Consider the following 16679-nt stretch of genomic DNA (forward strand, 5'->3'; position numbering starts at 1 on the left):
ATGGATTCGGATTGTTACTTTTTTATTTACAAGGAAAGAGTTTTAAGTTTTACAAGTATATACTTTCTTCTGTTTGAGTACATTAATTGTTTAATTATTGAAAGGCAATATCATTGCATACTTTTTTGCTCTCGAACACAATCAACATTTTTTTTTTTTCATTTATTTATTCATAAGAAGATTCACAGCACAATACAAAAATAGATGAATATATACATAACAACATGGGCCAATTATAAATCTTCACAAATAGTTTAATTTAAATGAATATATATAACAAGAAGGTACCTAAACATTTAAAAAAATTTTAGTGTTAAACAAAACAATAACAATAAACAGAAAAACAGAATTTAATTTGTTGACAATGAAAATGAAGTCAATACATTTCATTCATCCTGGTTAAAATAATTTTGTACCAGAGCTCTCCTTGCTGCCTCCACACTCCAAGCGAACATATCAATGTCCACATATATCTTACATCGTTAAGGAAGGCATCGTTTGTAAGATACGTTTTCGGTCGATCGTTTTTTCCCCGACTTACTTTGCAAATCTACAAATAATGTTTCGTTTTAATATTGTTGCTATTAATAAGACACGTTCAAGAGTTTACAAAAGCCGGATTGTCGTCAGTGATGCTTGTTATATTTCCGTATCACAACCGGATATTACGTAAATTTTCCTTTTCCTGATAATAGAAAGGGTTTCTTTACCTATAAAAATTGTAAAAAGTTATTTTAGTAAGGGATCTGTTGTAAGGGAGTAAAATGATACAAAAACCTGCCTACTACTAAGGATAAAATAATGATTTGACAACTATTAAGTACATACGTAATTTTATAAAATAAAATAAATGTTAATTTATTTACATTGTTACATACTTTATAATTCACAGGCGTATTACGTATATATACTTGAGTGATTTTGTCAATCTTGTGTAAAATCGCAAAACAAATAATGAATTAATGATAAGCAAACAGCGCCATGTTGTCACACCGTAGTCGTAGTAACGACCGCATTAATGTTTCATCAAAATTTACGCGGAGATAAATTATATTTTTATAAAAACTCTTGAACATTATTTTTATCAGAGATAATGTATTATACTATTTTCTATACAATTTATATAATCGTACTTTTGGTTAGTGGGTAAATTAAAACGCGGAATGAATATGTCTTACTACATACTTTGTATACATAAAAATGCATGTTTTTCAGCTTTTTCATTATTTTAAATTTGAATCACGTATATGATTTTTAAAACTTATGTTGACGATAATCTGGGAAATTCTGCTAAATCAAGGAATCCTGGCCACAAGGCACAAACCGGAATGTTGATTTCAAGCCTGGCTTGAAATCAACATTAGCTTTGAATCCTTAGAACTACGAGATAGTTTAGACGTTTAGTACTTATATTTAGTCACAGCATTGTATTAGGGCTATAGTATTAGCAACTTAACAGACCTATTGTTAGGGCTAGAGTATTAGCAACTTAAGAGACCTATTGTTAGGCTTATAGGTCACCTAGATTTCAAATTTAGTCATTTTAGCACAGTTGTCGACATAGATAAATAGAGTAAAGATTTTTGATATTTTAAGTAAGATTACTTATACATATTATGCTTTATCGCTTGCATTAACTAAACTTTTACATAATTCATTATTTTAGATTAATTTTAAGTAAGTAGTTAAATACTTATGTATGTAAATGATTACATATAGATGGCTATCTTAAAGCAAGAGGTATGTTTGGATTATTTTCGGACCGAAAGCGGGTATTTAAAAAAATATGTTAAACGCAGTTTTGTGTAAATTTTTTTTAAAGAACAGGTGCTAACCGGCAGGAGGCTCACCTGATGTGAAGTGATACCGCATTGGGCAGCTGGTTATTAAGGGAAACATGTTTTCAACAATACTTAAGGCTACTTAAGGTACTTGTTCTAGATACTCTAGAAATCATGTTCATAACATCAATTATTATCAGATAATACATTGAATAGTGAATCTAGATATGATTAGTAGTTAAAAGAATTTATTTTTATAATGTAAGCAAGCTTTGAGTTTTTAATATCTATCAGAAAGGGTTTATACGTCACGACCTTATGTCAACTTGAAAGAGTTTTTATTTGGATTATTTATGAGAATATAATTTTTGAAAATTTACAATTATTTATGTGACGTCGAATTCGACGAGCACGAGGCACGAGGGTAAATCAAAATAATAACCTATTGATTACTTCATTGCTGAAACTATTCTATTTCACCAAGAGCTATCAAGATACTGGGTAATCTAGCGTCAAGCTCTAACGATAAACCATAATCACTGATCGTTAGAGTATCTTAATTATATATTCGTACAACGGTTTACAGCTGTAAGAAGTCTTTTCTAAATACATAGATTGCTTTTTAGTGTCACTGTACTAGTTTTACTGTTTAGTGTTACTATAAAAGATGTTTTGTCTTTGCTGGTATAAAATATTGCTTCATTTAATTCCAAAAGCTATGAATATAAAGTAAAAACTAGATGCAGTAATCTTCAAAATTCATCAAAATGTGTTTTCAATTTTGAGCGTAAAAACAGGATCAGCGTTTGAGAAACGGGATGATTGATAGTCTGGCGATTTCTGATTAATCTTCCGAATCCATTTCGCAATGATCCTAGTCAAATGTCAAGAGCGGCTTACTGTCAGAATGAGTAATAAAGTGTTTAGTTGGAAATCTCCTTATAAATTATTCTATGGGATGTTCTATCTTGTTATAAATCACAACCCATTTTTATCTTCGTTAAATTGGTATATTTCTTCACAAACAACAGTAATTAATTTATATTCTTATAGAAATGCTCAAGGAGAAAAATTACCTGCTCACTCGTCTTAAAAGTCTGTTCTGAGTGACGTCTGTTTCCTTCTTTTCTTAGTGCCCTGTATTTATGTTGCTACATACATCAAAATCTTATAGAAAATACTACACAATATATTATGTTACACAAGTATGTTAATTTTTAGTGCATATCTACGATACGCTACAATTTGAACCGAATTTTCAAATGTAAGCAAAATTTAATAAAATACGAAAACACTAAGTGTATGACCAATTTAAACAAGAAGCGTATGTACTTTCTAGTGCAATTCGAAGCCGGTTTATTTTATTTTCTTATTTAAGTCATACTTTATAATTTATTAGTGTATTGAGTTGGTCATAATTTATTTATTTATTTTCCCTAGATTAGCCACGATCTAAACCAAGCTCCACAACTGGAAAATATCTATATCAGCTGTGCCTAGATATATTAATAATATATGTACATATATAAGTCAGAACGGCGTACCGGAAGTTCAGGCGGACTGAAAGTATAGATAAATGGCAAAAGTTAAGTTTCACGCTCACTGGCAGTCATTTATCATAGAAATTTTGACAACTATTATTAAATCTATTTTTATAACAGTCTAAATGGTATTGTTAGTGCAAAGTTTAAACCTAGTTTTACAATCTAGATAGATAGAAGATATTTTTCAATAGTACAGTGAAGGTAACATGCTAAAAGCATAAACACGTAGGCAACTCAACCAAATACTGGGTCACGAAAATTATGTAAAAAAGGAGGATATATTCCCTTTAAAATTAAATCCAATTATGCTAATCTTAAGAGCACCTCAAAATTAGTGAAAAAGCCCTTTGCCGATTCATAATTAACTTTTAATTAAAACGCAAGGAATAATTATAACTTTAGGACCAAAGAAGCCTTAAAATAGCCTCGGTTAGAAACAACAAAAATTTACACAAGGCTCTCATATTTCAGATTAGAAAAATGTGTAAGAAAAAAGATTTGTGAGCTAACCTTTACTAACTTATACAGGCCGAGATCTTTTCCTCATATCTTTGCGCTCATCTTCGGGTTAATCGTTAGAAATAAGACTTAAGACAAAGTTACCAATTACAGCGCAAGACCAAAGATCATATTGGTTTTTTTTCTCTCTGACTACACAACCTATATACAAGGAGACTTCTCTACGATTATATGCAATACTGACTAAATATAAACATTAAATTTTTGCCTTCTATATGACACTCAGAAAATATCGTGGCGAATTACGTTAAAAAAAGTATGATATTTTAAAACAATAAACTTGCTTTTTACTGCCAGTAGTCACTTGACCACAGACTTGACACGGTTAACTGAGGTCAGGAGTTCTGGTTTACCTCTATTTTAAATTCAAGTGTTTTGGCCCTTTTTTTAAACAGTCATAATGCGCCATACACGTAACTATGATGATGACAAAGAGAGAGAGATAAAACGGTGTTAATATATTTTCATCTAATAGCATTTTCTCGAAAATCTAAAACTCGGATCCGAGAGCTAGGGATGGCAAGGGTTTGAACCGAGTGGGTGGCATCGTTATTATACACCCGATTACTAAAAACACTCTAAATAATATCTAGTTAGTAAACATTGTTTTTATTTTACTTTATTTTTTACTATTAACACAAATTCTATTAAACATAAAAAAAGTAAACCTTAATTAAGCAATAGTAGACTGTGCCACTTTCCAATTGAATTTGTCCTTCATTGTTAAGTGTGCGAATGCGCGCGTAGATCTCTGAGCAAGTGCACGCCCACAGCACAGTAGTGCAAAGTGTGCTTAATACTCGCAGCCCCAACCCCTCTAAATCTAAAATACAGTATCCGCAAGGGTTTCAAATTGGTACCAAGTGATAGCTACATCCCTCCTAATCCCTAATTGAGTGTGGTTACTAGCCATACACATAACGAACAATATTATGTTCATGTTCATTAAAGTTGTTTTCTTTTCAAGTATATTAATACTTGTTATATACATTTAATCATTGATAATTTATATTATATATAGTATTTAATAAACTACGGTTTATATATACAGTTTTGGAAAAACATCCAAAATAAAATTAACGTAAAACAGTATTTTAGAGCCAGAAGTTAATTTCGGTATAGCTTGAATATAATGTATTTCTTTGTTATTTGATATCAAACAGTATCGTTAAAGGGCACGAAGACGCAGATAAAACGGTTGAAAGTGAAACAGTTTTGTGACCTTAGTAACTGATCATGAATTGTTAAAGAAATTATAGCCAGACTTTGGTCGCTTCTTGTTTTAGGATTTTACTCTTTTAAATTGTAAACTATACAAAGTTTATCATTTTGAATTAATTGTTATTAATAATGTTTTTAAACGAGACCAATTTTGTATGATTTGAAATACCATACATGTTACAAGCCGTTAATAATAATTAATAAATATTGACGAAATATTGATAGGCATGCGATCCCCACCGTCGTTTTAAAAGTGTTTAAAAAAACCATAACTGTCCCAACCGCTTCCATTTATAATTGCTATTAAAAGTTATTAATGTAATAAAATGAATTGATGTGTGAAAACAAGTTAAAGTGACATGTTTAACTTAAATTACTACTAGACTCTATCATAAGATTTCAAAACCCCTAACTTAACTAACTTAATAACTTAATTTGAATTTCATAAATCTATATAATACTTCGTTTTCCCTAGTAACAATAAAACCCCTATCGAGTAGTTCACGGTTCGTTAATATTTTACGTATGATCGAAACAACAAAATATTTTCTCAATAATCGTGAACAAATGGACCGGCTTGATGAATTCAAATTGCTTTTATCGAAATATACGAACCCTAAAATCGTTATTTCATTCACTTTAACCCCAGGGAAGGTAGCAACAACATAAAGGGAATGCTTTGTTATTTTACATACAACGTAAAAACGTTAAAGGTAAATTGTTATTAAATATTAGTAAAAAAAAATATGCGGTTTTAAAAGACTTTCATATAATTTACTTCAATGTATTTTAATTGCAGAGTCCTATTTCAAATATGTCTGTCACCGACACGGAGATCTGTCAAAATTACATTCACCAATACATTTACTTAATTGTAATAGTGCAGGCGATTAGTGATTAATAGAAAACAAGTGTGGACGGCGACTGATTAGTGCAGGTCTTTAGTTGTATGCGTGGTATAGTGATTAGAAGCGTGTTCTTTTTTTTGCGAGTGAACTTCGCGTGCAAAATCGTAGCGAGCCTGCCACTATATGAAAACTCAATTTACTTACAGAGCCACTAAACAATAATTGGACACTACTTACCCTACACATCTGCACTAATCAATATCAATTACTAATCATTTGAACTCGCACTAATCAAAGTGAATACAGGCCTTAAGATTTTGCTAAATCTATCTTTAAAATTTAACATGAAACAATAAATCGAAATTTAAAAGCTACGTCAATTGTAATTTGATCATCCCACCAAGTCTAGAAGCCATTTCAATTTACTTTCATTATTTTCCATAACAGTACCTAATATTTTATTCTTTAAGGACTGAGAATAAATGCTTTCTCTTTAAGTAGTTATTTAAATTAATGATTACGAAGCTAGACACATGTTTACTTAAGGTTTCTTTTGTGTATAACAAATTTGATGGTTAATCAAATATATATATGCATCAATAAGTCTTATTATATAAATATAATAAGACTTATTGATGCACATATTTTGGTAATAATTATCACACAATCATGGAAAATATACGCGTAAAAAAAGTCTCTTCTATATATTTAAAAGGTAAAAAGATTATAATGATCTTATAGAAACAGTTTATTTCGATTAAGGGAATTGTCAAAGAAATATGATCGCACAGGAAATAAGCTTCAGGAGGAGATTGCTAACCACGAGTACATCACTCAACTATTTTATCTTTTTTATTTCTTCTTTAATTCATATATAGATTTTTTAAGTATAAAGACATTTTTAGTTTATTTGATTGATTTCGCAGGCGCACTCGCACACGATAGCTAGGTCGTTAACGATTACTAAATCCATTCAGTACAGAGTTATATAAGTTTACCACAAATCTAAAGGATCAAGTTATTAGAGTTAATATTAAACTCCCATTAAAATATTCAATGTATACCATTAAATATATATACCTTTCCGTGATACTCAGTCTACGCATACATATACATGCCTTAGACCTAAGAAGACCACGGCTTTTTTATACAACGGAGGGCAAACGGACAGGAACCCCACCTGATGTTAAATGATATCATTTCCTCCCTCCTCCATAAACACTCACATTACCAGAAGGCTCGCAAGTGCACTGCCAGCCTTTTAACAACTGGTATTGCTCTTTTCTTAGAAGACCATAAGTCGAATTGATTCGGAAATACTGCAGAAACGCGCGGCAGAAACTGCCTGAAAAAATTCTCACTTGTGGAACGAAGGACTTCGAGGTAATATGGATGGAATTTCGTATTCTGCCTCGACGTTCGATGATAAAACTGCGGTAGAAGATGCAGAGAGACAACACATCTCTACGCAATGCCAAGGGATTAAGCCTCTCGGAAAGTGACTAATCGTTGACGACTCAAATCGCACTTACTTGAATACGGTCAAGTGGAGGAAGCTGGCACTGGTAACTCTCGCCCAGAAGAGTGTACTCTTAATACATGTATGATCAAAATTTGCGCCTTGTAGAGTTGCAAGCATAGCCCCGAAGTGAAGTATCGTCTCGCCTTGCTCAGTACAGAAAGCTTCTCAGAGGTTAATTTAGCGATAGACCACGAAACTGAACGTCATTTGATATGTTAAGTAAGTTCGTCTTCCAAGAGAGCAGTAGCTTTTTAGTAGAATGGTTTATGTCAGGCACATATGCCTGATCATGTATAGGAGGTTATCATTTTAACCTATGTATGTTACAATTGGATAATATTTGACTATAATCTATTAAGTTCTAAATTTCGGGTATGTATGTTTGTCCACATATTTATCGGGTCGAATGTCATTTTCAATTTCAATTCACCTTGAGTCTTGGTGACTACGAAAATCCGAAGCAACAGTATATTTAACGTATTTTTTGTGTGATACTGTGTGGCGACTTGACCTAGACTTTATTCTAGTAGGTACTAAGCGGAATACATCAATATTATTTTTGTATAAGGTGTAAACTGATATTTTTAGGTGACTTCAATGCACACAAAACCCTATTAACGTGAATTATTTGAAGAAACTTGCCAAACGTTTGTATTTTAAGCCGACAATTAAAACTGAAATTACATCCAGACATTGTTTAGTAGGGTTGGTAATTTTATAAAACAAATTATAAATAGTAAGTAGGTATTAATTTTTATAATAAATAAATAAAAAAAATGTCGATAACGTCTTTTTTAAAGTTATTTCAGATAATAATACACTAACTTTATTTTCTAATGTTTTTTTGATAAACCTCAATAATATTTTAAATTATCAACCATACAAAGTAGATTGCGTGTTTATGTTTCAAACTGCTATTTAACGTAATGTTATTATTTTGAAAATATACTTTTTAATGACAATCATAAAAAACACAAATGAAAAGATGAATTTTGTCTGTCACAAATGAAGTATTGAGGCAAGAACATTCTTTGTTTGAGACGAGAGAAGAAGATTTTAAATGCCAATTTATAATATTTTTGCTGGGAATCAACAAGTTTATAGTAAGACATCAAACCTTGGATTATCGCTTGGTTTCACCAACCAAATAATTGTGGATTATAAATTATATAATTATCTCTTTTTATGGTTTAAATGCATATGGCTTATCGCTCTCCGATCGGCGCCCAGTGAGACATTGTTCGAAATGGTTGGCATAAAAATGTCAAAATACTATGTACAAAAGGTATGTTACCTTTTGTACGGGATTTTAACAAAAAAAACGTTATTCAAAATGTGTCAACCCTATACCTCGGAAATTCAAGATAACCATGCAAGGATACTAAACGAGCTTTACTGCTTTTTTAAAATAAAACTGATTTGGTAATGCCTTAAAAGTTTTTCATATTAACGTGAACGTGACTGAACGTTTTTATCACTTGAAAATGAACATGATTCCTATTTTTAGTACAACACAAGATGAACGGTGGAATTTTTTGTTTTAAATTAAAGATAAAACCCTTTATGTGTGTTTTTACCTAGGTTTTGTAAGGCTCTTAGGTACTCTAACCTAATTTGGGCATAAGTACAAAGGTGGAACAAACAAACAGGTGCATTTATAACAGAAATGTTACGGATAAACAGGAAAGCCTGATAACATCTAGATAACTCAAAAATAATTTCATCATGACACTGAATATAATGATACCTATTAGAAAATAACAAAAGACAGAGCGTGTAACGATGGTGTTTGTAACGAGTACTAAGGCCTCATTAGGTCTTTATAAGCTGTAATGAACCCGTCGACACATCTATAATTATATCTCTAAATTAGAAATAAATATAAACAATACTTACCGTATCGAAATCTTGTACGAAACGAGAACAGCTAAATTGTGCAACAGTCAAAATTAAACCAGGTCAAACGGACACTATAACTATTTAGTACTACACGTAAAATACAAGCATAGAATTTAAATTAAGGCAAATGTTATTGCGATAGAAGTGATTAGAAGGAGGTTTTCATTAATGTTTTACGGTTAAGAATGTGGTGGATATCAGTCGCAAGCGAGCGCAAATCACACGTCTTAACGGTTTGGCGCTGGAAGCGCGACTGAAATGTGTAACCCGAATAGAGCTCAGAATTCAGGTCCTAGCGGCGTCGAGCGGTCTCAGGTGAGATCCTTGAGTCCACTGGCTGATACGCATAAGAGACTCAGCTAAGTGGTATCTATGTAATATATTTAGCATAAAGATTGTTAGCTGTTTGTTTCCAAGTTCTCAAATCAAACAAAATAAACAAAATGCAATATTGTAAATAATACTTTATTATAAGAGGTTTCAGTAACAATGTTTCCTGAATTATCCACTCGAAAAGCATTATAATGCAGCTAATTACACATTTTCATTCACAAATTTAGGTTTTGTAATTTCCTTCCTCGTAGCGTTCCGTGCTACGACGTACTACCAAGATTAGACTTCTACGTAGCAGTACCACGGCATTTGATAGCTAAGGCTTAATACTGACTAACGCTCATGTCTTTAGTAATAATTTTTGCAAGCGTTAAAAGGCCGAGTTGTAGTCATGCCAACTGGAATCTTTACCTGTAGGATCGATTGTTTGTTTTTACTATCGATGTTGTTAGGCAACCATCAATTTTAAGAAAACCTAGACTTTAATTGATTTCTTCTCTCAAATGATATATAAACGAGAACAATAATACCAAAGATTTTGATCCTCTTAAAAAATCTGTGTTTTTAATAATATGTTTTTGTACAAGATTAACTTGATTAGCTGTGGTTCATTAGTACGTAACTAAATAAAATAAATTAATAGTTAATTCTTAAAACATTTTAGAGTATATTCATATATTATAAGTACCTTGTATTTATTTGTACCAATTTTATTTATGTGATTACATAATGTAGTGTTATGTCACCTTTCTAATGATTACATAGTTTATTTATAACCCAATTCGAGAAGTTATGCTTCCTTACATTATTATGAAATCAGATTTCCAACTTTATTAATAAAACCAGTAAACTTGGTAAACATCGAAGGTACAACATTAGAATATTCACGAACTTCACTGTTTGCTTTGTCATTTTGCAACTGAACCTTACATTTAGAAATGTTTCTTTGATTTAGATATAACTTATGTATCGTGTATCACTTTTTAATTTTATATTAAAATAATATTTGATATCCACCTCAACTTACTCGGAAGAGATCGCTTGTCGCTTTAAAGACAGAAATTAATAACTTTATATAAACCGACTATATAATTAGTTTCGTATTAAATTTGTCATATTTTAGATAAGATTTTTACTTCAATTTTTTGCGCTTCGGTTGCCTGGTATCTACAATAAATAGGCATAATAGCCCAAACTGTCTTTATACCTTCGTAAGTAAAAATATACGATATAATTAAAATATATAAAACTATGAGTAGGTGTCATTTACCTCTTTATCTTTTGCGTAATAGAGAGTGCGGCCGCGAAGCTTGAAGTATCGTCGCTGCCATCGCTGAAAACTACGGGTTTGCTTCATCAGGTAACCCTCTCTGACCACCGGCTGGAAAAAAAGAGATGTTCAAAACCCGCTTTGTACGATTGAATAAGAGAATACGTTTTACGCAAAAATGTAAGTTGTACCTTATACAAAATTTTAAGTCAACCTACAAAACAATATTGAAAATCAAATGAACCGCTTTCGTTACTGAGAGTTCTAGGTTTCAATTAAAAAAACAGTTTTATTTAGAATCGCGTCAGTCCCGTGATTTAAGTTCATCATCTTCTTTTGGTGCCACTTTATTACTGAACTAGCTGACCTGGCAAACGTCGTCTTGCCAAACTACTACCTTTAACTCAGCGCCATCTATTAGAATTGTATCAAATAATAAACAAATGTTAATGTTATCGTAATTTTAGTAAGGATGCCTATTTTTTTGAAAATGAAATATAGCCTATGTCTCTCAGGAATGATGTAGCTTTCCAACAGTGAAAGAATTTTTCAAATCTGCCAAGTAGTTTCGGAGCCTATTCAATTCATACAAACAAACAAACAAAAAATCAAACCTTTCCTCTTTATAATATTAGTATAGATGTTGGCTGTTAGTCTCGTGAAGCGTGTCTTGTCCTGTGCCAGATGCAGCTACACTTCTGTAGTCACAATTTTTTCCTTCGACCAACACGCCATTTACCCTGGATTTTATTAGTTATAATTACTTCCAGGAGTTGGTAGTAGTCATGGCACAACTCGTGGCCCAGGTTTTTAGTGTTTAATCTTCGGCATTCTTTCAAAATTTCTACTCGACTAACAACTATCTCATCAGAGGCCTTCTGGATGCAATGCAAACACTACATCTTAAAGCGCCGGCAGCTATCCTGGTTTAATTGTCCAAGCTTCACAGCTCTACTATTAGAAACTACTAAATTAAAGAAAAACACTTTTTTTTAAATTGAAGTAATACCATGTATTATTATATTGTATTTAAACGTATAATTATTAAAACATAATTTTAAATTTAACCGACGTTTCGCGTGCTTTACTGCGTGCGTGGTCACGGTGACTGAAGACAAAAGGTGTTAAATGTCAAAAAAATATCACAGCTGTAGAAAATGTTGTATTATCTGTATTTATTTCCCCGGAGTTGGTATCGACTAAAAGATGTAGGGTATATTTCAATCCGTTAAAAAAGTGTTTTTCTTTGAATTCGTAAAAGTTATGTTAATAAAAGACAATACTACTAACTACTAAATTAATTAAAGGGTAAAATAAAAAAATATAGAAATATCAAAGGAATATGGCTTCAGCTGAATACTGATATATATATATATATTGGCTTGTTGGTTAATATATATGTTAACCGTGTTTCAAAGAAGAAGTTTTATTAATAAGGGAACAGCGTTATTAAAATACTTTTTTAATGTCGAATATACGAAAATTTAATTACATCAAAATCGCTTGATACAAGATCTACCTATCAAATGGCTACGTATTTGTTTTCATAATGGGCTACGTAAATAAACGTTTTTAATCATGTTTTCTCATCACGACCCTGCCGACTTCGCCGTTTAATCATTAATTTGACGACCCAGCGGGGATGTTCCCAAATTCTTAATTAGCATCAAAATAACAAATTTACGGCATCGGTTCGTTTGCGGTATTATACAATGGTTCATGCATTCTTTAGAAAATACTTTATTTGTATTTTACGTGAGAAATAATAATTTGTTAATTTAAGTACGGTACAAGAGATGTATCGTGGTCATGAATATAACTATATGTCTCATTTGTTTTTAACTCATGATGGTTATGGATATTGAGCCACATTATGTAACACGTGTAAGATATACAGATTCATTATAAAGCCTTTTAAAACTTACCTATGTAACTCTACATACAAAATTTGAATAGTATTTTATTGTGAAACATTAGTATTCATGCCTTTGTTTTAGAATTATTTACGTATAAAACTAAGCGATAATCATTATTAATGGATTATAGATTATATCATTATAACCATTTTTTTTTCTTACAATTGTTTTAGACAGTCATTGGTTCCGTTAATACTGCCGTCAATTAAAAATATATCCCGTTTCAATTTTTAAGAAACTGATTACTTAGTTTAATATTAAATTAGTGAAATATTCAATTTTACAATTTGTTCGCGTTTGTGTACGCATTCGTGCATGATGAAAATCATTATTTGGCACTCTGTCATTGTTCAATGTGAAAATATGTATAACGAACCAATTAAATATTTGTTTGTGTATTACACATAATGTGAATCAAATCATTATTAATTTCCTCTTTGGCTGTATGGAATATGTTCTGTAGATAACTATGAAATTCTTGTATAGTAGATCCACTATAATTTATATAATTCAAATCAATTTCGATATTTTTAAGGTACTTATCGTAAGTTCTTTTAAAATATCGATGGCATTCTAATACAATGACTACCTTCAACAACAACAAAAATAATTTTTTTTGGGTCAAAGCGCAAAGCGCAATGCCTGCAAAATGCAGGCGTGGAGGGGAATGAAAGAGCAGAGCAACTGGCAAAGAAAGCTGCGCACCTAGAAGAGGCGCCCGTGTACAAAAGATTCCCCATATCACATTTGAAAAACTGTCTACGTGGAAACACGATAAAAAATGGAATCACAGACATCAAAACGGTGAAACAGCGGCAATAACTAAGTCATTCTTTCGAAATGTTGTTTCGGCTTTTTCGACAGTTAAATAAATGAAACCAACGGGATTGATGATGTTGACAGGTCGTACCTTTACATATTCAGGATTAAACAAAGTGCTGGCTGTCCTTGTGGCGATAAGGACGAGGAGACGGTGTTACATGTTCTGCCGACTGTCGAATGTATGGATACGATAGGTTTTTAAATAAATAAATAAATAAACTCTGAGCAAGCTATGGACATAAAAGTTACGGAGACGAATTTCAAGGAAATAATGCTCAACATTAAATTAAGAGGAATCTTTTTGGGATTTGCTGTAAAGGTCATACAAAAAGTAGTTAAAAGAAATAGGTAATAGTAGTAATAATGGTCCAGCCACGCGAGGGCCAACTATTTTATAAGCCATTTGAAAGCGTCTAATAAATGACAAAGAAAGAATTATTAAGAATGATTAAAAGATTTCAAGAAACTCAAAGAATCTTATTTTCAAACAGGTAAAGTCATTGGTATCAGAATATATGTAAAAATATTATGGGGCCAGATTTTTTGTCATTCTATTTTTTTTATTTCAGCTATTCAAAGGGGGAACGCTGCCAGTATCTTCAAAACCTTGCCTTCCATAGGATTCCTTTTAATAATATACTTTAGTTACATTTTAAGGTTAGTTATTATATTAGAATTATTTATAAAATAAATATGTATGTATATAATCTTATAAAATTACGAAATAGGTAAATCGAACTTATAAACACTAATTTGAAATTGGCATCTTGTAAAGTCATTGTATGCCGTTGTTTATTGGTTTTTCCTACTAAAATTAGTTCTATAGTTAGGAATGAAGCTGGGACTGGCCAGTTTGTTACTAGGATTTAATCATTCACCTGCCTAAGCACCTACTAGAGAACAATAATAAACTCGTTTATTTACTGCCGTCGTTGTATACGTCCCAATAAAACGAAACATCAAGATCAACGACCCAACAGATTACACACTTCGTAGTAATACTAATGTAAATAATGAAATGACTTAATTTTTTAAATATAGTATTATTCCTGTACATCTAATTCGTCTATTCTGTACATTGAATTAATTATCAGGCAAGTGATAATTGTTACGAACCCTTTCAGGAAGTGGACAACCGCAATAAATCAGGAAATTCGTTGTAATATAAAAATGATTATAGTAGCGAAAAACTTTCAATTAATGAGAGCTTATAACGAAGCTATTCTAGTCTTCCTTTCCTCTTCTTTTGAGCTACTGTTAAATCTATATTCTGTGACCTAATATCATGCTCGTTGTACGTGTTGGCCAAGTGCCAACATACGCGGAATATTTGATTTAGCGATTCGCTCCGGTGGGCCTGATAGATGACACAGCCAGTTTAGGGACGATGAATGACCTCAGAAAACTCTTACGAAACCCAACATTGGCGAAACGTTTTTCAGCACTCTTTGTTCTTCAAAAAGAAGATACATTACAACTGTATTTAGTATCGTACAAAACTTCTTAACTCGCGATTAAAATAAAATAATCCTTATTAAATGTACACTTCGCTATCTTCCTCGTCAATCCGGCGCTAGGCAATCATAGTTGTGTCTGCTTAATATTGTTTATTGATGTTTGTTGTTTGTTTTCTGAACTATCCGTGCCTTAAAGAATTTATTAGGGGAACTACCTAGAAACTCTACGATATGCAAGTTAACTAAGCCACAGATGGGCCGTAAAATGTATGTTTATTATTCATAACAGTGCTAATTAATTCATGAAATTATGGCACCTGCCAGTTCTTTATAAAACCTGTATTTCATGCTGTAACAAAAAGACTCAAAATCCTTGTCTCAGGTGAGCCGCGGTTAAACCAATTAGCTGAGTGTCGCGTCCCATTTCGTGAAGTGCGGAACAAACTCGGGGTGACCCACTTCTAAAATGCGATGTAACGTTGCGATCCCGAATATTAATGTCATGCAATGTATTTGATGATTAATTTCGTTATTTTTGCCATTAAATTATAGATATATTTGGGTTATAACCAGATCTACTCCCGGTTTTACCAATTATTCAAATATAATCAACCTTAATGGTGAAAGTGTGTAGTTTTAATCCACACAATTCTTAATGCAGGTTTTGCTGTGCATCACCACTATGTGGAACGTAGTTTCAGTAAGTATTGCCGAACCAATTCAAGGTATTGTTCTTCAAGAAGAGAGCGTGAGTGTCCATGGGCATCACTTATCGTCAAGTGAGCCTTCTGGCCGTTTGCCTCCCATTAAAAAGTAAATTGTACTATTTCCGTATTTTTACTTCCTTAATCTAAAGTCATTAGATATATGTATAGGTTAAATCTATATAATAGCTGTTCAGCTGACATGAGGTTAATATTTTACAGAATCTTTTCGTTTCGTCGTTCGTTTTGTTTCATTATATTACAGTACCTTACTGTAATATAATGAAACAATTCTTTATTTAAATATTACTGTACTATTAATAGACAGCCTTTATAATATACAAATATAGGCGCCGAACACTAACAACTAACTAACTCAATAAACTACAAAACAAACTAAATCTGTTGCTTAATTGGTTCACCTTCAGAAACTTTTACAGAATTTCACAAGTTGGCGGGCGAAAATTTCTCGATAATTATAAGAAGAAATCCGTAAATATGTTATATTTAATACATATTTTTTCTTATATTACTTATTATTTTTACTATCAAGGGGACATATAACCAATTAGACTTACTATTTCTATACTAGAGTTATCATTTTTAAAAGGATTTATCCGTTTCTCCTAATTTATAGGTAATGTGGACGCCAAACTCCTACACCGCCATCTCACAACAGCTAAATACAATATAAAAATGTAATATAATTGCATATATAAAATCAATATATTTATAATGTGCAAGCGTGAGGTCTTTGTTTGCAATAGTACTGCAAGCTGTTAGTAGATTAGGAACAGTTTAGAATAAAGTCTCCACAAAGTGGCTGTCAGTCTGTAATTTTAA

The 16679-nt window shown here is 31.8% G+C and overlaps 1 protein-coding gene across 6 annotated transcripts in view; it reads right to left on the bottom strand.

The window, feature by feature from the left end:
• The window catches only part of LOC110993485 (diacylglycerol kinase eta), a 96045-nt gene that overhangs the window by 72443 nt on the left and 6923 nt on the right, over positions 1–16679 (bottom strand). For 5 of the 6 annotated variants that reach the window (XM_045629813.1, XM_045629815.1, XM_045629812.1 and 2 more), the window contains exon 2: positions 10938–11048. In XM_045629813.1, the coding sequence (XP_045485769.1) occupies positions 10938–11048 (111 nt within the window). Of the gene's footprint in view, positions 1–9331; positions 9568–10937; positions 11049–16679 lie in introns of those variants that run through there. The other variant, XM_045629816.1, reaches the window with a different exon arrangement.

This window comes from Pieris rapae, chromosome 10, assembly GCF_905147795.1.
Source record: "Pieris rapae chromosome 10, ilPieRapa1.1, whole genome shotgun sequence".
In the NCBI taxonomy this organism is placed as follows: Eukaryota; Metazoa; Arthropoda; class Insecta; order Lepidoptera; family Pieridae; genus Pieris; species Pieris rapae.